The sequence below is a fragment of the Strigops habroptila genome, chromosome 5, assembly GCF_004027225.2.
Source record: "Strigops habroptila isolate Jane chromosome 5, bStrHab1.2.pri, whole genome shotgun sequence".
Classification (NCBI taxonomy): Eukaryota; Metazoa; Chordata; class Aves; order Psittaciformes; family Psittacidae; genus Strigops; species Strigops habroptila.
The window spans coordinates 79,151,059-79,177,662 of NC_044281.2; the positions used below are offsets into that span (position 1 = coordinate 79,151,059).

The 26,604-nt window shown below is 51.3% G+C and overlaps 1 protein-coding gene across 1 annotated transcript in view; it reads right to left on the minus strand.

The window, feature by feature from the left end:
- Positions 1–849: 849 nt before the first annotated feature.
- FAM53B (family with sequence similarity 53 member B) overlaps positions 850–26,604 on the minus strand; it is a 51,578-nt gene continuing 25,823 nt past the window's right edge. The window contains exons 4-5 of the mRNA XM_030485743.1: positions 19,318–20,033; positions 850–4,526 (exon numbers count right to left, since the gene is read on the minus strand). Of these exons, the coding sequence (XP_030341603.1) occupies positions 4,218–4,526; positions 19,318–20,033 (1,025 nt within the window). The 3' untranslated portion in view covers positions 850–4,217. The remainder of the gene's footprint in view (positions 4,527–19,317; positions 20,034–26,604) is intronic.

Genomic DNA, 26,604 nt, shown 5'->3' on the forward strand with positions numbered 1-26,604 from the left:
GCTGTGCTCTGGGGAGACCCCCCCTGCAGTCCTGATCCAGCTCTGGGGCAACAGCACAAGAGGGACGTGGAGCTGCTGGAGCGAGGCCAGAGGAGGCCCCGGAGCTGCTGCGAGGGCTGGAGCAGCTCTGCTCTGGAGCCAGGCTGAGAGAGCTGGGCTGGGGCAGCCTGGAGAAGAGAAGGCTCCTGAAGGGGAGACCTTAGAGCAGCTCCAGTGCCTAAAGGGGCTCCAGGAAACCTGGAGAGGGGCTTTGGACAGGGGCCTGTAGGGACAGGCCAAGGGGAATGGCTTTAACCTGCCAGAGGGGAGATTGAGATGAGCTCTGAGGCAGAAGTTCTTCCCTGCGAGGGTGCTGAGGCGCTGGCACAGGGTGCCCAGAGAAGCTGTGGCTGCCCCATCCCTGGCAGTGTTCAAGGCCAGGTTGGACACAGGGGCTTGGAGCAACCTGCTCTAGTGGAAGGTGTCCCTGCCCGTGGCAGGGGGTTGGAACTGGATGAGCTTTAAGGTCCCTTCCAACACAAGCCATTCTATGATTACACCCACCTACATGTGAACATCCCAAAATGCCTGTTTCCTGGTGCAACCCATGGCTGGGATGCCCATGCTATTTCTAACACAGACACCCCAATGGAGGGTCCCAGATGGGGACTTTCCCAACCCACACCCATTTTTGGATCACCATCCCCACTCCAGCTCCCATGGACATGCCAAGGAGGTGCAGCCGGACCCACTCTTGAATAGGAGAAAGGCTTCTGCATCCATCAAACTCCAACCAGAGGGTCAGCGCCATCCCCAGCTCCCTCCTCCCCGCAGCCAGAGGACAGCACAGAGAGGCGAGACGCCGCCGGGGGTTATTGAACCAGGAAGCTTTATTTACACAGTAAAAGTAACAAGCAATTTCCTGAGATTGAGCTGCTCTAGTGCAATCAAGTCATGGAGGGGTACGAGTGGGCAACCTCCTCACCACTGGGGAGAGGACACCAGCACCTCCTCCCCGGATGCGCACATCCCGCTGTGCTTGTGCAATTGCCAGCGAGACTGCTTGGCTACTACAGGTCATAGCTTCAGAAGGCTTTATTCATTCCTTCCTTCTTCTTTATGGGTATTTTTTGGCCATCCTCTTCTTTTCCATTCATTCCTTGAACGTCAAACCCACCGACGCCTGAAGCACTGCTACGGTCCTACAACATCCTACGTAAGTCTGGTTAGCCTGTTCAGCCAGGAGCTTTCAAACAATGCACTTGAAACACAACTTTATCAGCCAAACAGGCTCTGCTATAATGTGGAATTATTACAATCTATTTTACAAATACTTCTTTTTTGCTGTTTTGCTTTTATTTCCATGTAATCTCAGCTCAAAGAGCTGCATCTGCAAACGCACAAGGTGTGCTAAGACTTTTCCTATTAAAACCCCTTTTCTTTTGCAGGGTGATGAACCCTTATTGCTGCTGGCACAGCTGCTGCTGGCCAGGCTGGGTCACGTCTGGGACAAGCCACCACGTCTCTTCACAATCACGAGCCTGTTTTAGCTACCTAGCAAGGAATAACATCCCTTGTCTGCATATTACTTTAATATCACATTCTGGCAGCCGGCAGGAATCAGCCGGGGAGGGGGGGTACCAATACAAAAGCATCTGTGGAATAGGTGAAGTCCTTTACAAACCAAGAGCAGGATGCTCTGCTCTGCTGCTGTGGGCACAGGGATCTCCTGGTGCCAGGGAGCAATCGGACTTTACAATCAACAGGATGTCCCCTGAATCTGAGGCACGTACTATATTATATTTAATCTTTTCCATTACTTTATTTATATATATATTTATATATATATAAATCCACGAATGTTTTTACCTCTACAAGAGAGAGAAAAGAAAAAAGAGAGAGAAATTTAAAAAGTAAGGCTTTCTTAAACTGAGAATAAGTACATGAAATCATACAAACCCAACGTAACACCCAACAGGACACCACCGTGGCCTCAAAACCGTGGCTAACTGTAGTCTGTGCCTACGCTAACGTGCCCAGTCTAAGGCCATGACTCCTTGGAGAAGCATCTTTAGTAAGGCAAACGGGTTGTGCTGTGTGTAAACTGAATGCTACGGCTATGGCGAGTACAGCTGGGGAGTGCTCCATCGCTCACCTTCCTACCGGCGGGCTTAGCATGGCACCGGCAGCAGCCCTTGGAAAGAAAACAGGAGCCCTTAGGAATTACAGCCACGGTGATGCTCAGGCCAGAGCCCATCCCGAGCTCTGTGGCAGCGGCCGGACCTGGATTGGGGTGAATTTGCCCTTTTTCAGTCAGTTGGGAAGAGGTGCCGATGGGCAGCGGGAGCTGTGCGCCCCAACACCGGGGATGTGTCAGTGGAAGGGGAGATGGAGCGTCAGGAAGACTCAAAGCTGAGAACTGAGGGGTGGCAGCAGCCAAAGGAACGCTGGACCCCCCCAAAACACGTGAGACAGGCAGCGTCTTCCACCGCAGGAGAGCTCAGAATGAAGCCAGGATGTATTTGCCTTTAAACAATGCATCAAGTGATGCTTTAAAGAGGCAGGGGGTTGGAACTGGATGAGCTTTAAGGTCCCTTCCAACCCAAACCATCCTAGGATTCTATGATTCTCCAAAATGAAAAGACATCCCTGTCATCCCCAAGTATTTTGGGCTGTCCCTGCTTGCCTGGAGGGAGCGGACGTGGCCACTGCCATGAGCAAAACCTCTGCGGTGCCAGGATGGGGATAACAAAGAGCTGGTGGGTTCCACTGCGATGGAGACGCCACACGCATCCCGACCCACCATGGAAGAAAGTGCAGTAACATAACCAGGAATAAAGAATAAAACCTGTACCAGCAGCTCTCAGCCCTGTCTGAGTTACAGGCTCCTAAAACATTGCCAATGGGGGCGCTGAACCCTATTTTAATGGGGTGCTAAACCCCCTTTTAATATTGCATCTTCAATTGCTGTTGGCATCAAGGACTTTTCTCCTTTCTCGCTTTGGGGAGCTCAGGAAGTAAACCCTGAGCTTGAGAGAACCTGCAGAAGATGCTGGGAGCCACTCGTACGGCTTTAAACAAACAGAAAACCAGAACAAGAGGGAGGGAAACAAACACCTACGTGTCCTTCTAAACCTGTCAGCAAGGGGACAGCTTATTTTGACCAAAGAGAATTCATATGGTACAAACATAACGGTCACCACTTTATCTGTGCTTAGAAAAGGCACAGGGAGAGGAAAAGCTTTCAGTGCTGCTACCTGGGGTTTCAGCCTTTGGCCAGCTGACTTTGTCAAGTGAGCCCGTGGTGTGCCTCGGGCACGCAGCCCCTTCACAGTGAGACAGAGCCACAAGCCAGGGCAGCAGCCGTGCCTCGGGTAGCAAAGAGGGCACAGCCGCTGTGAACGGGTGGACAGCCCAGCCCTGCTCCAAACTGGGTGCTGGGGACCCCACTGAGGGTGGCACCGAGTGTGATCGGGGCTTTGTCCCCAATGGGTTTGAGAGAGGGGACTGGGAAGAAGAAAAAGAGGGAAGACTGGGAATATAGGGAAGGAAGGCGTTTGAGCATCCTTGGGTTGCGCCCACCAAGCGCGGCTGTGGATGCTGTCCCGCACTAGGGCCAGGGCTCCCTTTAATTCCTCGTCAGGAAAAGGAAAATAAGGAAAAAGAAGTAAAAACCCAGCTCTTACCAACAGTAAATTTAAGCAAAACTCTTCACTTGTGTGATTTCCTCATCATGGCACTGCCAGGGATGTGGGGTGCTGGGGCTGCACAGGACGCTGCAGCAGGAGCCACAGCCTCCCCTGCAGCCAGTGCTCACTTTGCAAACCTCAATATTCTGTTTCCCCCCCACTTTTTCCAGTCCCATGGGTGGTAGCTTCTCCTTGTGCATCCCTTTAACAAGCACAGGGGAGTGTGGCCAGCCCCATCAGCTCCAACCCTACGTTGGCAAAAGCCATTTACCTGCTAAACACGAGCTTTTGGCCATCCCCATGCCTGGTTTTCCCAGTTGGACAAGGCAGTTCCCCCACCTAGCTGAGCTCTGGCTACAGTAGTTACAAAGAATGTCAAGATTTACACACGCATGCACACAAATTGCTCTAAATACCTGATGAAGTTTTGGCAAAGCTGCTTCGTCCCCTCCGGAGGGGAGCAGTGGCAGGACCCCACAACCCCATTGCTGGCAGCGGGGAGCCCTGCACGGCTCTGCTGACACCAGGGCGAGAGGACCCGCTCCCTCCTCAGTTGTTCTCTATCTGCTCGATGTCAATCTCTCCATCCAGCTGGAAGAGGCTGTCGGTGCCGGCCCCAGCGCCGCGCCACGCCGCGGCATCCTCCTCCTCCTCGCAGGACAGGTCGTCCCTGCTGGCCCGGTGCTCCTCGGCCCGCGAGCGCGGCGGCTCCGGCACCGGGGTGCAGGCGGGGGTCCTGCCCGGCATCACCTCCGGGGAGCGGGGGGCTGCGGGCCATGGACGCGGGGCTGGGAGCCGGCGGGAGCCGTCCTCGGCCGCGGCGCTAAGGCAGGTGAGGCTGTTGAATGTCTGGCGGTTCTGTGAAGGCAATGGGGGAACAGGCAGGTGAGATGGTGGGAGGCAGTTCTGAGCTGTTCGACAAAGTGAATGTCTCCAACAATTCTGTTTATTAAACTACCAAAGAGAAACTTACAATCACAGACTGGTTTGGGTTGGAACGGACCTTAAAAATCATCTGGTTCCAACCCTCTGGCAGGTTAAAGCCATTCCCCTTGGCCTGTCCCTACAGGCCCTTGTCCAAAGCCCCTCTCCAGGTTTCCTGGAGCCCCTTTAGGCACTGGAGCTGCTCTAAGGTCTCCCCTTCAGGAGCCTTCTCTTCTCCAGGCTGCCCCAGCCCAGCTCTCTCAGCCTGGCTCCAGAGCAGAGCTGCTCCAGCCCTCGCAGCAGCTCCGGGGCCTCCTCTGGCCTCGCTCCAGCAGCTCCACGTCCCTCTTGTGCTGTTGCCCCAGAGCTGGATCAGGACTGCAGGGGGGGTCTCCCCAGAGCGCAGCAGAGGGGCAGGATCCCCTCCCTGACCTGCTGCTCACGCTCTGGGGGTGCAGCCCAGCACACGGGGGGGTTCTGGGCTCAAGCACACACTGAAGATGGGCCATGGGGAGCTTCTCCTCAGGGCTGCAAACTTCAGCCCCTTTAAGTATCTGGTGCTCATGTACTGCTAAACCCTCTGCTGTGGCTCATGGCTGTCCTCCCTTATTGAAGACCACGGCAAGGTCACTTCTCTCATCCCCCATCTCTCCAACAAAGAAGCTCCACAGCTGGTTGCCTTGGCCAGAAGCTTGATTTAGTTTATGTACTGTCAGGACTTTGAATGGTTCCAAGCTCTGACAGCAATGAGAAGCTTGCAGGCATGCAGAACCCTTGTCAGCAGAGCACACACCACCTCCGGAGATGCCGCCTGACCACAGACGTGCTCACCGGGCAGGGCATGCCTCTTACCGGGCTGGTTTTAAAAGAGCAAACAAAACCCTCACTAGTGAGTGCCAATGGAAATAACATGGCCAACCCGCTGATGTGTTTGCAGAGCGTGTGCTCGGAGCAGGAGAAGACCGTGGAGCATCTCAGCAGCTTGTGCAAGCCTCTCACACGAGCCACTTTGCAAGCGAGTGTCTGATGGTTCACTCACTTCACACTTCACCAACCAATGGGCCTGAATGTGAACCAAATAAATAACTGGGGAGGAAGCAGCCCCCTTGCTAGACAAAGCTGTTCACCTGATCTATGGCCCCTAAATGCTCCAAAACCACACCAATAAATGGCTATGATAAGCACACAAGCATCAGTGCTCCACTCCTTACATTTCCCCTCCTGACATGGGATTTACGTGCAGTAACAAACTTGATGCATATTTGCAATGAAGCTCCAGGTTAGGAGATTCCTTACTTTTAAAGAACTCCATCTAGGAGGAGGACTTTTTAGTGTCGTAAAGTCACAGAATCACAGACCGGTTTGTGTTGAAAGAGACCTTAAAACTCATCCAGTTCCAACCTCCTGCCACTGAAGCTGGAGTAACCAGAACATCGGTACCCAACAGAGCATCACTCCATGGAGTGACATTGCTGCTGCCTGTGTCTGCTCCAGCACAACTCAGTACCAAACACGCAGCCTGAAGACACAGCCTTGCTCCAAACATCCCCAACAACATTCCTGGGCAATTTATGCACATCTGCTTGAGGGTTTTTTGCTTTTAAATCCAGGTAAACTGGGACTAACTCCACCAAAATAACTCACCCCAGGCTGTAAATGAAGCAGAAATCACCCATTTGCATCCTCCCTGAGGGATGCAGGTCAGAGCATCCTCCTACTTCACACTCTCAAGAAATCAAAGGTACTTGAGATGAATTCATACCCACTGATCACATCTCGCTGAGAGGCTTTGGACACTAAATGACACATGATGGTGAAATAAGTCCTTGCAGGAGATGATGCAGAAGCTGCTATATCTGAAAGGAGAGGTTCCTGCTCCCAAGGAGCATTGGCTGCTGCCCAGGCTGGATTGGGGGAACACATTTCACATGGCTTTTAGCCCCTGAAACCTTCCAAAAGCACACAAGCCACAAGCCCATGTGAAAAGAACAGGCATTTGTGCTTTATGAATGCAATTGCTCCCAGTCCCCACGTCATCCTGTTAAACACAAGCCGTGCCTCTCCATGCGGCCTGTCTTCTAGGTGCTGAATGCCTAACAGCTTCAAGCAGAGATCTGCACATTGTGGTTAATGGACAACCTGTAATTACCACTGCACCCGGAGAAGGCCTGAGGACATAGGAGAAGTATTTTCTAAGTACTTAGAAAACATTTGCAAGCGTATTTCCAACAGTGATTTAGGCACTTGAAAGCCCAAGCCTCCTGAAAGTCAACAGCCCTCTCAGAAGTGCAAATCCCTTCTACAAACAGAACTCTGGCACTTCTGAGAACCTTCATTTTTCTCCTGCTAATGGGGCTCATCTCCCAGCCCTGGCACCTCCCTGGGCATCCTACCCGGGCACGGGCATGCCAGGATGCTCCACAGCACTTTAGAGAAGGAGAAGGGTGATGCCCATAATGATGAATGAAGGAGGATGTAACCTGAAGACCAACAAAACAGGCCCACGGCACGCTCTTCCCATCCAAACAAAAAGTGTTTCCGAGCTTGGACACGTCTTGGAGAACAGCCATGAAGGTACTTGACTTCCAGGGATATTTTGCATTTTATTGGACTTTGGCAAGATAACCAAGCCAACATGTTCCCTGCTCAAATCCACACATGCTGCAACCCAACATCTTCCACGTACAACCATGAGTCACAGAATCATTAGGGCTGGAAGGGACCTTTGGAGATCACCTAGTCCAAGACCTGGCTTCACTCCAGGTAATATTTTTACCTTCCCTGCAAGAGGATGGAAAAACCCTTCCGATGGTCCCGTTGCTCCCAGTGCTGCAGCTCCCGGAGGAAGGCCACGTGTGGAGCCAGGCGGAGGCGCTCCCTCTGACGCAGGTTTGACGGTGATCAGCTCGGAAAGCAAGTTTCCACAGGCACTGGCTGTGGCAAGATCCCTTGGCTCACCTTCCCAGCGTGGGGAATGGCCACCGTGCAGCTTGCAGAGGTGCAGGGATGAACGTGTTGGGGAATGGTACCCCCAAGACGTGATAACCTGCACGAGCAATGCCTGTGCTGGCTGTGGATCAGCCACTGCCATCAATGCAGTGTCTATTCTTAACCCATTGGGAGATTTTTACTCATATTTTAATTTATTGGGTGAATTCAGCACGTTCCGCAGTGCTGAGCTGCAAAACAGGGCAGTCAAGTCCTCTATTGAGATCGGCCAAGGAGCAGTTTGGGTGGCACAATGTGGTGCTTGTTTTGCCATGGACAAGGCAGCCCTGGGTCCCCTCTGAGCCTCCCCACAACCTTGTCCCTCAGTGCCAGAGCAACAGAGGTAACAGGCATCTCAAATGCTGTTGTTCTCAAGGAAACTGTAGGAATGCAGACACCTTCATGGATCTGACCCAGGTGGCTTTTGGGAGATGCTTCTGGCCATCCTGACTTCACCCAGCAAGCATCTGCCATGTACCTTCCACCCAAAGCACCTTTATTCACAACCACACTAACCCATTTATGGCCATTTGAGGTGCTGGTTTTCTTTCCCAGCTCTCCCTGAAGCTGCATGGACAGTTCCTCAGGGAAAGGAATAAAATGGCTCGATGCTAAAGCAACCACCTGAAAAATCATCTATAAATACAAATAAAAAGCCCTTGGCCACTTGGGATGAGACAGAGGGCTGCCAGATGACCTCCAGAGCAAAGCCCTTCTTGCATGGTGGTGACCAAGCTCAAACTACACCTCCTTCCTACAGTGATGCTCCACACTGTGCAGAGCTCATACCTAAAAGCTGTGAAGGCTGCAGGAGCTCACTCACCCCAACATCCACCCTTTTCCACAGGTTTTTCCTCCCTTCGAGCACGTGTCCCCGTAGGGGACAGGGGCTGGATGCTGGTAGCCCCAAGAGCGAGCGAAGTGAAGCAATCCCTCAGCAACATTTATCACATAACAACTCTTCCCATCAAAAAATCCCCAGCGGTGAGCTTTTCCCTGAAGCCCATCCCTGCAAACACGGCGGATCTGTTGGAATGAACACTGGCAGGACTGTGATTCCCGCGGTGATCCCGGCTTTTGCGCAAACGCTCTCTTTGTCGTTCCAGCCTGCCAGGTGACTGCCGCAGTTTTCCTGGGGAAGGTGTAACGCCACAAGCTGTCAGCACCACCGGCCCGACCTACCAAGCTGTCAGCACCTCCTGTGAGCACACCGGGCTACAGTTGCTTCATAGAGCTGAAAATAACCCAGTGCCAGAAGGAAAGGGGGAAGCGGGCAGTGAGCAGCGCTGCTCTGTGCGGGGACGATGTGCCTATGCCAGCCCTCCCCATCAGCAAACACACCTCTGCTGGGGCTCCTCTGCACAGCTTTAAATCATTCTGCAAGGCAAACATCTGTAAAACACCTTCAACTTGCACTATTATCTGCCACTTTTGCCATTTCACAGAATCCCAGACTGGTTTGTGTTGGAAGAGACCTTAAAGCTCCTCCAGTTCCAACCCCTGCCACGGGCAGGGACACCTTCCACTAGGGCAGGTTGCTCCAAGCCCCTGTGTCCAACCTGGCCTTGAACACTGCCAGGGATGGGGCAGCCACAGCTTCTCTGGGCACCCTGTGCCAGCGCCTCAGCACCCTCACAGGGAACAACTTCTGCCTCAGAGCTCATCTAATGTCTCATATCTAATGCCATGTTTGCATCACGGCAAAGTCCTCGCTGGCATTCATGCCAGTGGCCAGGGTTGCAGCACAGACACTGGGGTTGTGTACCAGCTGTGCACATTACCAGCTCTGTGATAACCCAGACAGGTCTCACCAGCACCTTGCTCGCTGCTGTTTGGCCTTCCCAAAAGCAGGAGATGCGGCCCTCTCACCCCAGCACTGCTGGTGACCGCTGCTGCATGCAGCTCAGCACTGGCTTCCAAGAACAACACTGACATCGGGGGGAGGTTCTGGGTCTGACACCGACCCTGTCCTGTCTCAGAAAGAGCCTCTGAGCAATGGATGAAGTGTCAGAAAAGAAATGACTGAAATACCTGAGCAAGGAAAACACAAGAGGCGGTTATGGGGTATATGTGCTTGAGAGAGTCCAGAGGAGGCCCCGGAGCTGCTGCGAGGGCTGGAGCAGCTCTGCTCTGGAGCCAGGCTGAGAGAGCTGGGCTGGGGCAGCCTGGAGAAGAGAAGGCTCCTGAAGGGGAGACCTTAGAGCAGCTCCAGTGCCTAAAGGGGCTCCAGGAAACCTGGAGAGGGGCTTTGGACAAGGGCCTGTAGGGACAGGCCAAGGGGAATGGCTTTAACCTGCCAGAGGGGAGATTGAGATGAGCTCTTGGGCAGAAGCTCTTCCCTGTGAGGGTGCTGAGGCGCTGGCACAGGGTGCCCAGAGAAGCTGTGGCTGCCCCATCCCTGGCAGTGTTCAAGGCCAGGTTGGACACAGGGGCTTGGAGCAACCCCCGCACAGCTCCCAAAGTGCACTATGACGCTGCCCTTGTTTTCTTGCTCTTCCCTTCTCATCTGCTAAGGAAGAATATTTACACAGCCCCTATCCTAATTTTGTAATAACAGGCACCAGTGCTTAGATGGTGCGTCGGAAATCTTCAGCTTTAGCTGTTTGGTGTGAAAAACAGCTTTCACGAGCAGGCTCAGAAATATCTATTATCCCACCAAGTTGCTTCACACCACACTGTTAAACAAACAAACCAAAAGAAGGCAAGAAGGAGGCTTTAAGTCATTAGAATTAACGCTGCCTTTGGAGCCTGTGGAGTTAATTTGGGTTTACTCGCAGTTTTGCTCTTGTCTTTGGAGCTCTGTAGCTGCCCCAATGACAGTGAGGATGTTTAGTGAGTTTCTGTAAATGCAAAGGACAAGCTGTTATATGGGCCACTGACAGGAATCCCTCTGGTGATACAGAGCTCCAGGGAGATGCTGGAGAGACGAATCCCAGAAATCATGGAGGAATACAGCAGGCATGGTTGTGTATGGAACCAGAGAGCTGTGATGCTTTCATGGGGCTCAACCCATGCGCAGCATCCCGCAGCATCCCACACGCAGCACTCAGTCCCAGCACAGCCTCCCGGCCCATTCCCATTCATAATGATAATTGGAGGAAATCCTCATTTCCTGCCAAAACCAAACATTTTCCCTAAGACAATGAACCCTTCGCTGTGAGCTGGGGAAATGTGTTTGCTCTGACCGGTCATCAGGCAGCCTCATGAGTGATTACTGTGTATTTATGCACCTCCAGGTTGCCCATCCCTCCTGTGCCTGGGTATCACATCCCAAGGGATTGTGGCCGAGCATCCCTGGAGCACCACAGGGTGCCAACAGGCTCAGTGTTCCTGAAAGCCCAGCGGAGATGGTGGCATCAGGGCAAGGCTGCTCTCCTGATGATCCTATTGCAATGTCATGGATTTCACTGGAGTGGTTCTGCCGTGAGCAATGAGGACCCTGAACCCAGCTCATCCCTGAGCTGCAAAACTTCACAGAATCATGGAATCCTGGAATGGTTTGTGTTGGAAGGGACCTTAAAGCTCATCCAGTTCCAACCCCCTGCCACGGGCAGGGACACCTTCCACTAGAGCAGGTTGCTCCAAGCCCCATCCAACCTGGCCTTGAACGCAAGACACAGAGAGCAGGCTCAGCACACAGTGACTGATTTCAGGTGATAACAGCAGCCTGCTTTTCCCCAGGCATCAAATTAAGGTTGGGTTGGATTAAAGATGCGAGGGGCATAAGTAAACTGGAGTCATGTACCTGTAACTGCTCCTGGGGCACCTGCGGCCACCGCTGCACCATGGCCTCCTGCAAAGTAAATGCAGGTTTGAAATACAAATCTCTGACCCAGTCTCCATTTCAAGCTAACCCTGAGCATCTTCCTCTTGAAACAGAAAGTGAACTGCCCTCCTGGGTTATTTAGTGCCACTTCCTGCATCTTTGGGAGAGTTTTGCAAGAAAGAGGTTCCCCAGTAACTGTTCTCATCAGCACTACTACAATTCTGCATTGAAAAGATGCTTCCTACCAAACCACTGGCAGCCAAGTTGCCACATTTCCCAGTGCCCAAAGGAGCCGTTCCCATCGCTGCGCTGGGCTCAGCACAGATCCAAACCCCACACCCTGCTCCATCCTTCCAGTGCCTCCAAAATCCTCTGGCATAAAATGAAGCACCTTCAAGGGGAGGAAAACCTGACCACTGTCTGCAAATCCCGATGCTCCTGCATCCTCCTGGACCATGGGAGGAAGCAGCAAGCCTGGAAATCTCCTGGAAAGCTGAGGTTTGGGTGGTTTCTTTAAACCAGTTTGAACAACCACTTTTGGCCACTGCTTTTGAGCACATTGATTCATTCAAGAATGAATCCCTGTGCTTTGGGTCCACATAGTGCACGAGCCCAGGGAGCAGAGGGTTAAACAGCAGGCCATGGATCAGATGTGCATCTCTGGGATACAATTGGATTTTGTGTGTGTTTGAGACAAACACTGCCAAGCTTTGTTTGTGTTTCCAGTCCAGTACTCCCATGTGAGCAAGAATAAGGGTGCAGCACCCTCCCCTGCACCCCTGGACCCTGTGGTGGGATGGAGCCAGGAGCAGGGGATGGAGCTGGGAGCAGGGCATGGAGCTCAGAGCAGGGAATAGAGCTGGGAGCAGGGGATGGAGCTTGGAGCAGGGAATGGAGCTTGGAGCAGGGGATAGAGCTTGGAGCAGAGAACAGAGCTTGGAGGAGGGGATGGAGCTTGGAGCAAGGGATAGAGCTTGAAGCAGGAGACGGAGCCAGGAGCAGGGGGGATGGAGCTGGGAGCAGGGGGTGGTAGGACACGGTCCCTGGGTACCATGGAGCCCTTCGGCACTCAGACCCCCATTGCACGAGCAAGGCATGCTGCTGGAGGAGCCCATCCATGCGCACAAGCTCCAGTCCATGCTGGAAAAGTAATTTCATGGCAAAACCACCCATGTCCCTGAGCATGGCCTGTTTTTTGCTTCCACAGCTGAATTTATTTTCAGTCCATTGTGTCTGGTGAGTCATAGATTCATAACAGGGGCAGATGGGACCACTTTGACTGTAAAACCAAAACAATGGATGTCATGGCATTCCACGTTATTGCTATTAAAAGCTCTGTTGGGTGACTAAAATAGAGCCTGCTACAATAAATCAGCTCCTACAAGCATGCTCTGACTATACCAAAGTGCCTCACATGAAATGGGCACTCTGGGGCTGCACTGACAAATGAGCCTTTTATAGGGAGATGGATCTTTTCTTCATGCTACTTCTGCCAGCAATATGACCCAGTGCCCAAAAGCAAGGTTTTATTGCTGTGGTAGCACCCAAATGACATCCCATCTGAGCAGGCATGGCCTCAGGAGCTTGGGGATAGGGGTAGGTGGAAAAAAGCATTGTCTTTATTGGTCCATTTGGGCAGGGAAACCTCAATGAGTAGAACTTGGTCTACCCTGTGTCGGTGGACACCAGACAAATGAGGTTTGCTGCACTTCAGTGAATACACAGAATTATTTGTCAAAGGAACAGGGAGGGAGAGAAAACCATAGGAGTAAACATCATCATGAACCTCATTTCCAATATGAACTTGAATTTGTTTCAACTACTTGTGTTTTTAAATAGAAAAAGACCAGGGCAATGAATAATGACGGCAGCATGTGTAAGAGCCTGACCAAGCTAAAACCAGCCACCCCCCGAGGTCCTCTGCACCCTCCAAACTGAGGCATTTCTTTTGATCCTAAACCGAAGGCTTTTTCCCACCAAGCCACAAACTGACCTTTTGCAGGCTCTCATTCGTGTTTATTTAACAAACACCATGGCTTGGGAGCTGGAATCTGTCTCAGGAGTTACATCAATAGCAAACTATTTCCTGGGATACGTCTGGAATTTAAAGCCTCCAGTTTTTCGCTACCTTTTGGCACTATTTGCCTCGGGCTCAAGTGGGTGCTGATGCTGCTCCAAGGTCACTGCTGCCCCTCCTGCCCTCGCCAGCAAGGCTGAAACTGCCAAAGCTGGGACAGAAAATCTTCTTAGATGAAAATAGAGGGAATTTTACCCCTCGAGGAAAGAGCTGGGTGGTCGGAGAGGAGAGGTCACTTCTCCCATCCTGCAGTTTGAACTTGCCCCCACTCGGCGTCAAGACCAGCCCAAAACATTTCCAAGCTGGTGGGCTGCTTTATTTCAGCTTTGGGAGTGTACAAGCTCCTTTGTGCATGGATCCTCAAGGAAACTGCCATTATTCCTTAGTTTGGAAGGGAAAACAAGGCAGGGGACAGCCCACTCCCAACCATCAAGAGCATTACTGATGCTGGGCTTGTTCAGCCTGATGGAGAGAAGGCTTCTTAAAGGGAGACCTTAGAGCAGCTCCAGTGCCTAAAGGGGCTCCAGGAAACCTGGAGAGGGGCTTTGGACAAGGGCCTGTAGGGACAGGCCAAGGGGAATGGCTTTAACCTGCCAGAGGGGAGATTGAGATGAGCTCTGAGGCAGAAGCTCTTCCCTGTGAGGGTGCTGAGGCGCTGGCACAGGGTGCCCAGAGAAGCTGTGGCTGCCCCATCCCTGGCAGTGTTCAAGGCCAGGTTGGACACAGGGGCTTGGGGCAACCTGCTCTAGTGGAAGGTGTCCCTGCCCGTGGCAGGGGCTTGGATCTGGATGAGCTTTGAGGTCCCTTCCAACCCAAACCAGTCTGGGATCCTATGATTACACACCCTCTCCTCTGGATCTCCAGCCCAGGCTGAAGCTATTTTTAATGCTGAAAAACACACGAACCACACATCCACGTGTCAGGAGGATGCTCTTGAGATTCTCGATGCAGATGACTCCATTCTGTGAAGGCACGTGCTCCTTGAGGACAGTGAAGTCACCCCATGAATGGCACTGGCTGTCCACAGCAGCCACTGCACAACATGAATAGTCCCGTTGTACCCAGCATCTCAGCACCCTTCCCGTAACAGGCGTCTTTCAGGCTCAGTCTGCTCTATAACAAGTCCTTACCAGGCACACCCAGTGCTTCATCCTCACCACCTTCTAAGCTAGTACCCACTGCTGCCAGCGCCCTCTCATCCACCCTTCACAGCTATTTAGGATGAACTCATTACCACGGAATGCCAGGGAACATTGTATTTTAATTGCCTCATTTGTTCTACAGCAGCTACTCTCTGTCCCATATACTATAGGCCATACTGTACAATACAGAGCTTCATGGAGAAGTAGTTTGCCAGCTGTCTGAGACTCCTCAGTGTTCATGGTTAAACCCTCGCAGGAAAGGAAACAGATTAGAGAAAACTCAGGAGAAGAAGACATTAGTACAGTATTTGCATGAGAGATGCAGCTCTTCAAATTACAAATGCTTTGAAGCCAAACCCTTGTGGAGCCATTCAGAAATGGGGCACAGGTGCCACCCCCAAGTCTTCATTTATTACCAGTGCAGAGATCCTAGCAGGGCACTTCCAACTGGCAGGAACCAATACCTCTCATCACATCTGACATTTACCACCAGCAGTGCTATGGCTTACACACCACAAGGACGTTTCCTTCCATGGCAAGTTGTATTCGTGAACATTATGAGACTATCCTTCATTTCCAGCCAGGGCTACCCCTGCTTGGGGTTAGCACTGCAGGGAATATGGCTGGGCTTGAACAAAGATAGATAGATAGATAGATAGATAGATAATAGAATCATAGAATGGTTTGTGTTGGAAGAGACCTTAAAGCTCACCCAGTTCCAAGCCCCTGCCACGGGCAGGGACACCTTCCACTAGAGCAGGTTGCTCCAAGCCCCTGTGTCCAACCTGGCCTTGAACACTGCCAGGGATGGGGCAGCCACAGCTTCTCTGGGAAAAGTCTGTGCCAGCGCCTCAGCACCCTCACAGGGAAGAGCTTCTGCCTCAGAGCTCATCTCAATCTCCCCCCTGGCAGCTATACAAATATAAGTTTTTATATATATATATATATATATATATATAGATGATTTGCTTAAAAAACATCTGTAAAAAGGAGAGCTCTGTGTGGAAACGTGTTATCTCAAATAAAAATCTCTCAGGAACAACCATATCAAAGTGTCACATAAGGCAGGAAACAGAAGGGGCAGGAGATAGCGAGGGCTCGTTCTGCCGCTGCCGGGGACGATTGCAAACTGTCACTCAGGGTGGCTGTCCTCGGTGTGACAGACACGTCACATCTTCACACAGAGCCTGTGTGAGGACAGCAATCTGCTCAGCCAGGGCTGGCCATGGCTCAGCTTCCCCTGGATGACTCAGGAAAGCCACCAAACCCGCTGCCGCGAGGCGTTTCGACACACAGCGCCCCAAATCCTGTGGGAAACGTTGACACAGAGATGTTGGAAAGCAGCAGACATGGAGGTGGGACATGACAAGACCCCAGGTCACCGCACAGCAAGGTGCCCTTTGGAGAAGAATTGAACCAGGCCATGGGAGAGGAAAACCAAGCGGGTGTCTCTCCATCACACAGCATCCCTGGTAGGTTCTATGCTAGCTTAGAAAATCCATGTTTTCTCACCTAATACACCCAACCAGCTTCTCCTAGCACCTTGCAAAGGGTGAAACCACCCATTCCTGCCAAAATCAGCCCAGCTGGACAGCTAGGGTCCAAGCCACCCCCTGCCATCCTTACAACATTGCTCATCTCCCACATTTTTAGGTACCCCCACACCAGAAAAAGAAAACCAGCTCTTTGAGAAACATCCCAATTCATGGAGAAATCAAATCCTGACCATTTCTGAGCACAGAAACGTCCTGTGGACATGGTCACTGGGGCTGCAAGACTGAGCACTGCACCTAGGAAGGAGAGCACAGCGCTGTGAGATCAGCACACCGTCAGAACAACTGCTGGGATTTCAGAGCTTGGATGTTGTCCTCTTTGGGTTTGTGCTTCACGTGGAAAGGGGGAATGAAAGCCGACTTGGAAAGCAAGCCCCAAGCCCTTCACTGAAATGAGAGGATGGTTGATGTCCTCGTTTAAGGGTGGTCAGAGATGCCAGGCAGCTCCCATGGTACCCAAACCCATAGAAACTGGCTTCTTTACATCTCACCTTCCTCAGGACATGGGGGATACATGACACATCATCATCACCCACTCGCTTGAGTATAACCCACCAGGTTTATACCCAGTTCAAAGGCCCAAAGCAGAGCATTTACAGGCATTGAAGGCATGCAGAGGGGTTTTCATGGTGCTGTGGCTTCTAAAAATGGTTGTTATTTCAACAACCACCATGTGCATGGTTTGGGTTCTGCCTGAAGCCAAAGCCTCTCTGGTTTGGTGCTGTAAGAGTAAATAAGGGGAGCGATACGGGCTCACCTCCCCGCCCTGAGCTATGGGGATTGCCAAGAGGAGAGACAAACACAGGATTTTGAGGAATTAACAGCAATGTTCTCCCAAGGATTTTCCCTCCCAGCAAAACTTTAACATTTAGGTCTCTTTCTTCATTAGCCCAGTTATGTGGCCATGTAATTGCTTCCAGGAGTGGCTCCCTCCCCTCCTGCCTGGCCTGAATATCCCTCCTGCTATGAAGAAAACATTGCTTTCAGGTCATATTAGTCTTATTTTGATTATGGCACCGGGTTTCAGGCCTATAACACATGTGGTTACAGCACAAGCACAGATTAACTGATCCACTGCCAGAGCTGGATGCGGATCCAGCACCCAGCACCCCAAGCTCCATTCCCAGGGATTCATGGCATGCCCCATGCCTCAGTTTCCCCATCTGTAATGTGAATGCTTTGAGTTACACTGGGAAGCCCAGCCTGGACACATTGGCTTTCCTTTGCTTTGACTCCTGAGGACCATTGCACTCAAGCCATTCCCACCCCATATAAAGACTAGAGGACACATGCAGCCACGTGGACACCTCATCACTGCTTCAGCTCTTAACACCTAACTTTCCAGTCCCATTCCAAGAGAGGCATTAAAGCAGCCTGAGGGAATACCCAAGCCTGCAGGGTTTCCTTGAGCACGTTTATCCCTTGTCTCCTTCTGTTTTTCACAGCATTCCCATCCCGGGGAGGGCTCTGACTGTGCTGCACGCCCCACCAAAGGCAAGAATGCTCACCATAACTTGCCTAATCCTGCTCGTCCCTCTGTGCCAGTCCTCCCACGTGGAGAGCAGCCTGCCAGCACTGCTCCTCATAGCTCAATAGCTATGGAAACCCTGGCCTCATACAGCTCCCGGCTTCCCTTTCTTCCCACCCTGCTGCCCCAGATCCCTGCCTCTGGGATCCACCTGCTGCCATGGGCACCCAAACCAGGCTGGGTTTCCTCCCTGGAAACTGAGGATGCTCCACAGGATGTGCCTTGGGCTGGATCCCAGTCACAGAGTTCCTTGGTGATGGTGGTGTTGGGTGGTGGTGGTAGCAACCGCTGGGCATTTGGCCACCCAGCCTGGATCAGCGGGTGAGGAGAGGATGGGAAAAGGGGTGCCCATTGTTCCTGCCACCACCAGCATTGGGGGAGATGTCAGCTAATCCCTTTCCTACAGCTCGTGCTTTGCAGCATGGGGCTTCAGGACCCTTTCTTTATGGTATCTGTGATTGCATAGGCTGCCAATAACTACTTTTGCCTGTATTAATGCTTAAAGGTAGCTGAGTAATCTGATTTTTGTCATCCTTGGGTCACCTGCTCATGCCAAAGACATGTTCAGGGTGCCCAGAGAAGCTGTGGCTGCCCCATCCCTGGCAGTGTTCAAGGCCAGGTTGGACACAGGGGCTTGGAGCAACCTGCTCTAGTGGAAGGTGTCCCTGCCCGTGGCAGGGGGCTGGAACTGGATGAGCTTTAAGGTCCCTTCCAACACAAACCAGGCTGGGATTCTAATGATTCAATGATGAAAATCAGGGCAGATCATCCCGACACGGCTGCCTCTGGGATGAAGCACAGCAAACAACCACACTGAACCAAAACCAGGGGTGAGTTTTCTGGCCAGCAGAAGGTGACAGCCCACCATGGGAGGTGGCCAGGGCGAATTCCCTGCTCCCACAGTGGCAACCCTGGAGTCTTCAGACCCCACCATTATCCCCATCCCTTGCAGAGTGAGTGGTGTCATTGACTTTATGCCTATAAACTACTGATGTGGGAAATGTTGAATCATGAAACTGCAGAAAAAGAAGCCTCATGAGTGTGAAATGGAGAGGCTGCTCACATTGTCCTTCAACGCAGCCTCTCTCTTTGGCTCTCACCAAAGTCCAGAGGAACTTGGTCTTGCAGGAAGAGGACCCGGGAGCAAAACCCTCCCCGGTTCATGGTTCAGATCTGTTATCTGGCTTTGTGCAGCAGATAGAAGAGGGAGGTTGTGCTCTGTGTTTGCAACTGAAAATGAAACGTGATAACATCTCAGAGTGGAAAATTACAGAGGCTAAGAGAAGGTAAAGCCTGTAGCAGTATGAATTCAACTCCTAACAGAGACAAGGGTAGGTGTCTTGGGGTGCTGCCTTTACCTCGCCATGGCAGGAACGGGGCTCCTCTCTCCTGACCTCAGAAACGTGGCATCTAACATATTCTTGTTTGAAATGATGACACAGTGAGCTCAGTGTGCAAAACTCAGCACAGAACAGAAACGTGGGGATTTCTTAAATACATTTGGAGGTGAATGTGTTTTCTGCTCGGACAGGAGGATGCACTTCCCTGTAACACCCGTGTTACTCCATGTGGTGCAGACCCACCTCAGGAGGATGCTAAAATAGTTTTAGCAGAGAACAGCATCCCCTCGCTGCTGATCCCACCAGCAGGACCAGCACCACCACCTCTCACCTGGGTCATCTTGGCGAGGTCCAGCGAGGGCCGTTGCTCCTGAACCTCCTCCGGTCTCCGTCGCTTGACCCCAACCTTTTTGTCATTCAGGACGCAAGGCTGGGAGCGGCTCCGGGAGAGCCCCCCTGCCCGTCGGCCCAGCTCCGGTGTGGAGGCAGGAGTGCTGCTCGCCGATGGCACACAGTACTCCGAGGAGGAGAAGTGGTCGTGAGAGCAGGACAGGGACCTCTGCATGTCCACCCCATGCCCGCCGGTGGCTGATCTCCTCGGCTGGCATCCCAGCCGGCTGCTGAGGGCGGGATGCTCGCAGCACAGCGGGTTGGACCGCGACGGGAGGCTGAAGCTCGAGCTCCTCTGCATGGTGGCGAAGCCGTTGGAGTAGCGCTGCACGCTGCCCCCGCTGTAACACCGCCGCTTCTCCACCGGCGTCCAGACCTTGGAGCCCAAAGGTCTCCAGGAGGAGCCACAACTGGACATCTCATCCGAAAAGGAGAGCGAGCGGCACTGGCGCTTGCTGGGGGGGGCAGAGGGGTTGCCGTGGGGGTCGCTGAGGCTGAGGTCTTTGATCAGGTTGGTGACGGAGCAAGTGGTGGCCGTGTCCCTGGGCCAGCGCGAGCCCTCCTCGCCCTTGTCCGACAAGCAGTCCCAGATGCTGGCACCCGGCTGCTCGAGCTGAAGTGGACATTTCCTGCTGAGATCTCTCCATCTGTCATTTTCTGGTTCAGAAAGGAGAAGGGAGTAAAGAAACCCAAGTCAGAAACACACACGCACAGGCGTTAGCAATAATTAATTCCGCGATTCGCTTTCTACGGCCGTAAAATAAAAGGAGCAGCATATGGGATGTTTTCCTGCACAAATTAATTAACTCTTGGAATATGGTTTTCCAAACTGCCAGCAGAGCGATTGCTGCGGTGTAGATGGAGAGAGAGACAAAGTGATAATCGCAGCAGGAGCAAAGCTGCTCAGAGAAGATCAAAACACACCTTTAAGTCTCCAGATTGTGCTAGCTAAGGGAAATTCAGCAGCACAAAATGGCATGGCCATTGCCTTATCTCAATGCTAAGTCATGTCTCACATGTACGTGGTTTGCCCTGGGCTCTACAGTCAGTAATTGCCTGAGGAGTTCCCCAAAACTGGAAGTGAAGAGCACAAAGATGTAGCACTGTTGAGGTGAGATGCCCATTGGGGGACCAAACACCAGAAAGGAGATGAGATAGAAGTTGGGATGGTCCTAACAGCAAAGGGAGTGACCCCACCAGCATCCAGCTACCTGTCATAGCACAGAAATCCCAACAGGGTCATCAGAGTTTATAGGAAACCAAAATCATCCTGACACCCATTGGGCTGTCCCGCTAAAACAGCATTGCTCCAGTGAAACCAACTGACCTCACTGAGGCTCTGAGATCACTCCCAAACCAACCCAAAGACACTGTGAAAACAGTGGGTGCACACAAGAAGCTCTAAGATGGCTGATGCTATAATACACGTATGATAAACCTCCAGCAGGTCTTTGCATAATGCTGTCCTTAGGTCCCTGTTGTGAGGCCCACTGTTCATCTGCCCTCTGTCCCCCAAATCTGGGTGCTCTGCCCAGGTATCCCCCTGCCCGGTTACCTCCATGAAGCATGAAGGAACCCACACCCTCCTACTGTTCTGCAGCAACCTGGGGTCAGCATCTCTTTGGGGTTGCCTTGAAAACCCCATGTGTACCTAGCACAGCCAATCGTTTGCATTTAACACACATAACATTGAAGCATTTATTTAAAGGAACAAATTGATTAATAAGGTTCACTTCTTTTTTGAAAACACCTTTTTAACATGTTCTCCCTCTCTTTCATTCAGCTTATTTACATGGGAATTTGCCTTAACAGTCTTCCAACAGACCACACCAAAAGATGGTGGTGACCTCTTGTATGGGTTTGGGGTTACCATAAAGATATTCATTTTATCAGATGGGGTTTGTCATTTTATCAGATGGGTAAAGATCCAAGAAACTTCCACCTCCATGGGCTGAAATGTATATAGCTATGGGCAGCTCCACGTGGGAAGACTGCAAACCCGGAGGCAGCTGTATCCAGAAATCCCACTGATGACCGTGTCGAAAGAGAGGATTAAGGGTGATGATCTCATTCCCACACACATCCCACTGACAATGACAGAAGAAAGCAAAGTAGCACCAAGCCCTGGCTCCCCGGGCTCTCTGCACATGTTGATACTCAACAGGAAAACCATGGTAGGACAGGACAACCCCATCGGCTGTGCAGTGGAAAAAAGTCATCACTAAAAACAGTCACCAATTCTCTGGTGTCTGTTTTTGTTGCTGCTGCTGTGAACAGAGCAAACCGTGCTTGCTGTTGCTGCCAAGTTTCATCTGATTATATGTAAATCATGCGAGACTTTTTAGGGGTTTTGAGGTTTTCCACTCTGGCAACTGAAGGATGAACTAAAAGCTGTACCCAGCCCACGAGCTGTAGGTACTAAGCTGATGGGGAAGATGCAGTGGTGCAGAACGCTTCCAACCAAGGCTCAGTTTCGAGTCAGGAGGTCAGATTTGGGGTGCCATAGAGCATTCTTGGCCACTCTTCCCATTTCTCCCTACATCCAGGTGCCACCATAACAGCTCCAGCCCCAACCAGCCTGGCTCTGGCCTCAATAACCACGCGGCATTCCAACTGTTGCTGTCTTCATTTGAATAAACACAATGAAAAGTGCGAAATCTGCACTAAACAACTACATCTATGTTTAGATCTTTATTATTTTCCCCTTTGTATTATGCTGCCAGCAGAGAGATTCCTCAGGTCAGGTCAGCAGACAAAAGAAACAGAAATAGAAGCCGAGTTTTCATGGCAAGCTGCCACCATCCTCCGGCCGGAGGCGTCACGTTGTACGAAAGGCCTTGGTGAGGAGGATACGGGACACCTTCCTCTTTCACCCCTGCTTCAGCACAAACAGCTATAAATCTTCCAAACCCTGCAAAGAAAGCGGTAACTGCACCGTTATCCCCAGCACCAGCTTGGGGGTATTTGCTCTTCCCCTTGCACTGTGGGAGCTGGGTTTCAGCAGGGCAGGGAGGAGACCATGACACAGCCCCCCTGGAACCACTGAACGGTCCCACATAACCCAGAAAATGGGGTTTTTAGGGCAAATGGAAAACTTTTCACCCTGAAACAAATTGGAAAGGGCTGAGTGTGTAATTGAGGGATTCGGGAAAGCCTCATTGAGGAAAAGCTGTTGGGTTTCTAGTTTGTAAGACTTAGCTGTTAGCTAACAGCTGTTTAACTGTTGGAGCAAGGCCAGAGGAGGCCACGAGGATGATCAGGGGCTGGAGCAGCTCCTGTATGGAGACAGGCTGAGAACACTGGGGCTGTTCAGCCTGGAGAAGAGAAGCTGCGTGGAGACCTCAGAGCAGCTTCCAGTGTCTGAAGGGGGCTACAAGGATGCTGGAGAGGGACCTTCATCAAGGACTGTAGTGATAGGACAAGGGGTAATGGGTTCAAACTGAAACAGGGGAAGTTCAGGTTGGATATACGGAAGAAGCTCTTCCCTGTGAGGGTGCTGAGGCGCTGGCACAGACTTTTCCCAGAGAAGCTGTGGCTGCCCCATCCCTGGCAGTGTTCAAGGCCAGGTTGGACACAGGGGCTTGGAGCAACGTGCTCTAGTGGAAGGTGTCCCTGCCCGTGGCAGGGGGTTGGAACTGGATGAGCTTAAAGGTCCCTTCCAACCCAAACCAGTCTCTGATTCTGTGACTAAGATTCACATCCTGAACAGGCTGATAACGATAACTGCAATGGAGCCATTAATACTGTTGCAGTTAAGCATGTATTCATTTTCTTACACTACAAACCTCAGCCTGGTTTACCCCAAGGCAGTAATTTGTTCCAGGGTAAAACCCACCATGAGACCCTCTTGGTTCACAAGTGAGCTGCTTCGCTGGAAAACTCTCCTTTGCCAGCTGGAAAAATGATAAGAGAAGATGTACAACCAGAGCATGATGTAAGCGGGGCACGAGGGGCTCTTCCCCTGTTTGTGTCCTTGGATGAAATAGCATCTTCCTTTTGGATTTTAACTTAGAACTGCAAAGACAAGCACTTCAAGTCACTTAATGAGCACATCCAGCACATTTCTTTCGAGATGTTTTGATCTGTAGATGTGTATTTCCAGGGTGAGGCTACACAAAGTGAATTTTCTGGCATCTCTTTGGTTGTGAAATAGCTTTCCAGCTTCCAAGACACAGAGGGGTGGTATCAGCAGCCTGGGGAAAACTGAGTTTCTCATCCTGCCTTTTCATAGAATCCCAGACTGGTTTGTGTTGGAAGGGACCTTAAAGCTCATCCAGTTCCAACCCCCTGCCACGGGCAGGGACACCTTCCACTAGAGCACGTTGCTCCAAGCCCCTGTGTCCAACCTGGCCTCTGGCCATGGCAGCAGGAGCCTGAGCCCTCTTGCAAACCACGCGTGAAGCAGCAAGATATTCAGACAGGCATGAAGCAACATTCAATTCAGGTTGGAGCTGCAAGCTCCCAGCCTGCCCAGCCTCAGGGGGAACCAAAACCAAACCATTTCTGCTTTCCAAAGCAAGGCTGTGATAGTTAGCTCTGATTCAGCACTGCAAAGGGCGATCTGAGCGTGGATCCTGTGTCACTCCCCTAAGCCTGCATGCATTCCCGCTGCCCTGCCTGGCCTTGGGGACAGTTTGGTGGCAAAGCCATTGACCCCAGGGTGATGGGGAGCAGCCCTGCCAGGGATGCTCTATAAAGGAGATGTTGGGTGTCCAACAGCAGGAGCACTTGGGGTGGAGGTGAAGAGTGGCCGTCACTGCCCAGCAGGACTCACCAGGCTGGGCATGCAGCAACAAGTTGCCATTAATGCCATTGCATTAAACCTCACCTGGTTTGTTTTCTCCCCTCTCCTGTTTTCAAAGACAAGCCAGAAGCCACCTGCATGTGAGCAGGGCCCAACCTGCCCTGGGATCATTGACAGCATGCTCAAACGCATCCACACCACTATCTATTCCCGAGTTTCCTTTCAGGCAAAACCAAGACATGCACTTTCAAGAGTGAACATGAACCTGTAACAACATCCATCTGTTTTCCTGTGCAACCTCCACCACATCAAACGAACCCAGTGGTCCAGGGCACGAGCCACATCCCAAATTCAAGGAGATGGGTGTTGTCCTCCAAACATCCCCGAGAGCTTTGCACAGCCCCACGGAGAACAGGATCCATCCTCAGAGCATCACAGGCAGCTTTCCAAATGCTGAGCTCCAGGTTTTGCAGGCACAGCTCATGGACACACCAGGCACCTTCCAGCTTCAGATGGCCTTTTTAAATGACTGCCCTGCTCCTCTGGTGGCACAGAGTAAGTTTTAATGACCACATCCATAACCACGGAGAAGGGTGTAAAACCAAAGAGCTGACACAAACTTTAACTGCAGCGACACAAATGTGCTGCTATAATATTTTTACAGTTCCTTTTTATGCATAATGCATGATCCTTCTGCTCAAGTTTCCTCCACGTTCTTTTCCAGTGAAATAATTTACATGAATGCATTATTTATTATAGCAACTTGTAAAACAATTACGGGTTTCAATCAATTTTTCTTCTCTCTCTTTTTTTTTTTGGCAGATGAATTCTGTTTGGATCCTCACCCAAACATTTCTCTTCACACAGGTGCGTGGCCAAGTCCCTTTATTCACATGTTGTTCGAGTTGAATTTCAGTCTCCCTGTCCCTGTCCATGAGGGAAAAAGCAGCCTGCATTTTCCACTGCCCCCTGTTTACGTTCAGGAGTTGATTTCTAAATGTGGAACAAATGTACTGGTTGTAATTAGCTGGTGGCAGTGCCATAGAGCCTTCCCACTGCAGAAATGAGATTAAAATATGATGTGCAGAGCTGTGCTTCAATGGGAAATGAAAACAACCACCCCCAAACCTACCGCTGGAGAATAAACACACCAGTGCTGCGGGCTCCTGGGTGCCAGCAGCTGGCACTGGAGAGGGAAATTCCCCATCTCAACAGTGAAACGTGCCCTGCTCTTCAAAGCGATCCTCTGGTGAGGTCTCCCTGCTCCAGCTTCGCCTCAATGGCTCTCCCTGCTTGGCTTTTTCTCTTTCTGAGCTTCAAGATGCACAAGATGCTGCTCTACATTAGCGGCCTTTCCAAAAATCCCCTGAAATCGCAGAAAATCACAGTTCAAAAACAGGAGGGGTGCAAGCCCTGCAGGTGCTTTTGGGATGCAATCGAGGGGCATCATCCCCCATGGTCTGGCCTTTCTTCTTGCTTCTTGGCTTTCCTCCATCACTCATGCAGGGTGAAAAGCTACTTCCAAGTGAAGAGATGTGCAACAACAAGACCCGAGGCTACAACCTCCCTGTCACGCTTGCCTCTGGGACCAGAGGTGTTGCCAAACCATGACAGTGGAGGAGTGTTCCAAAGGACATATGAACTGACCCATGCACCTCCTCCATCATCCCGCTCTGCTGAAGCACTCTATGAGGACAAACTCTGGGAGTGCTTTCCAAGGAAAAATCAAATGGTGGTTATATTTAACAGAGCATTTCACAGATGCCTGCAGGATCCATCCCCAGTGGGCTCAAACCCATCCTCCTCTTCCCTTTTACAAGCAGGACTGTGCATGGAACTCTGATCCTACATCCAGGGTAATTTCACTTGCAAGTGCCTTGTCAGAGCCTCGATAAAACCCAGCTTATAGCTTGTCTCAAAGACAACTTCTTGCTTATACAGAAACCAGGACGTCATTGCTGTCAGTATGTTCTGGTGAGCTTCTCATACAGGACCAAACTAGTGCAACCTCTGGTGCTACCAACTTCGACGTTGAGTACTTCTTATATACCTGCTAGGGGAAGGTAAGGTGATGCTGCCAATGCCTTGTTAAAATAGCCTAAATTTTCTTATGCCAGCCATCCAAAGACTGAAAAATTTCAATATAGGAAGTCAAAAGTAATGCCCCAACTTTATATCAGCTTCTTTTTCTAGCACAGCCATTCATATGCGACTGCAAGGGAAGAAATGGGGGAAAAGGAGAAAAAAAACATTATTCCACTGGACAATTCTTATATTTCCAGGTGTTTAAAGGACCCAACAAGGAGAAAGGCAAAAAGAAGTTATTGAATTTATAAAGGCATTTCACCTTTAGTCTTCCTCCCAGCAAAGCGCTATATAAAGATAAAACCCAACCCTTTTCGTATTATCATCATTACACTGGCAGGAGTATTTCTTATAAATCTAAAAATCCAAAGATTATTTAGGTCACGTTGAGAAGTGGAT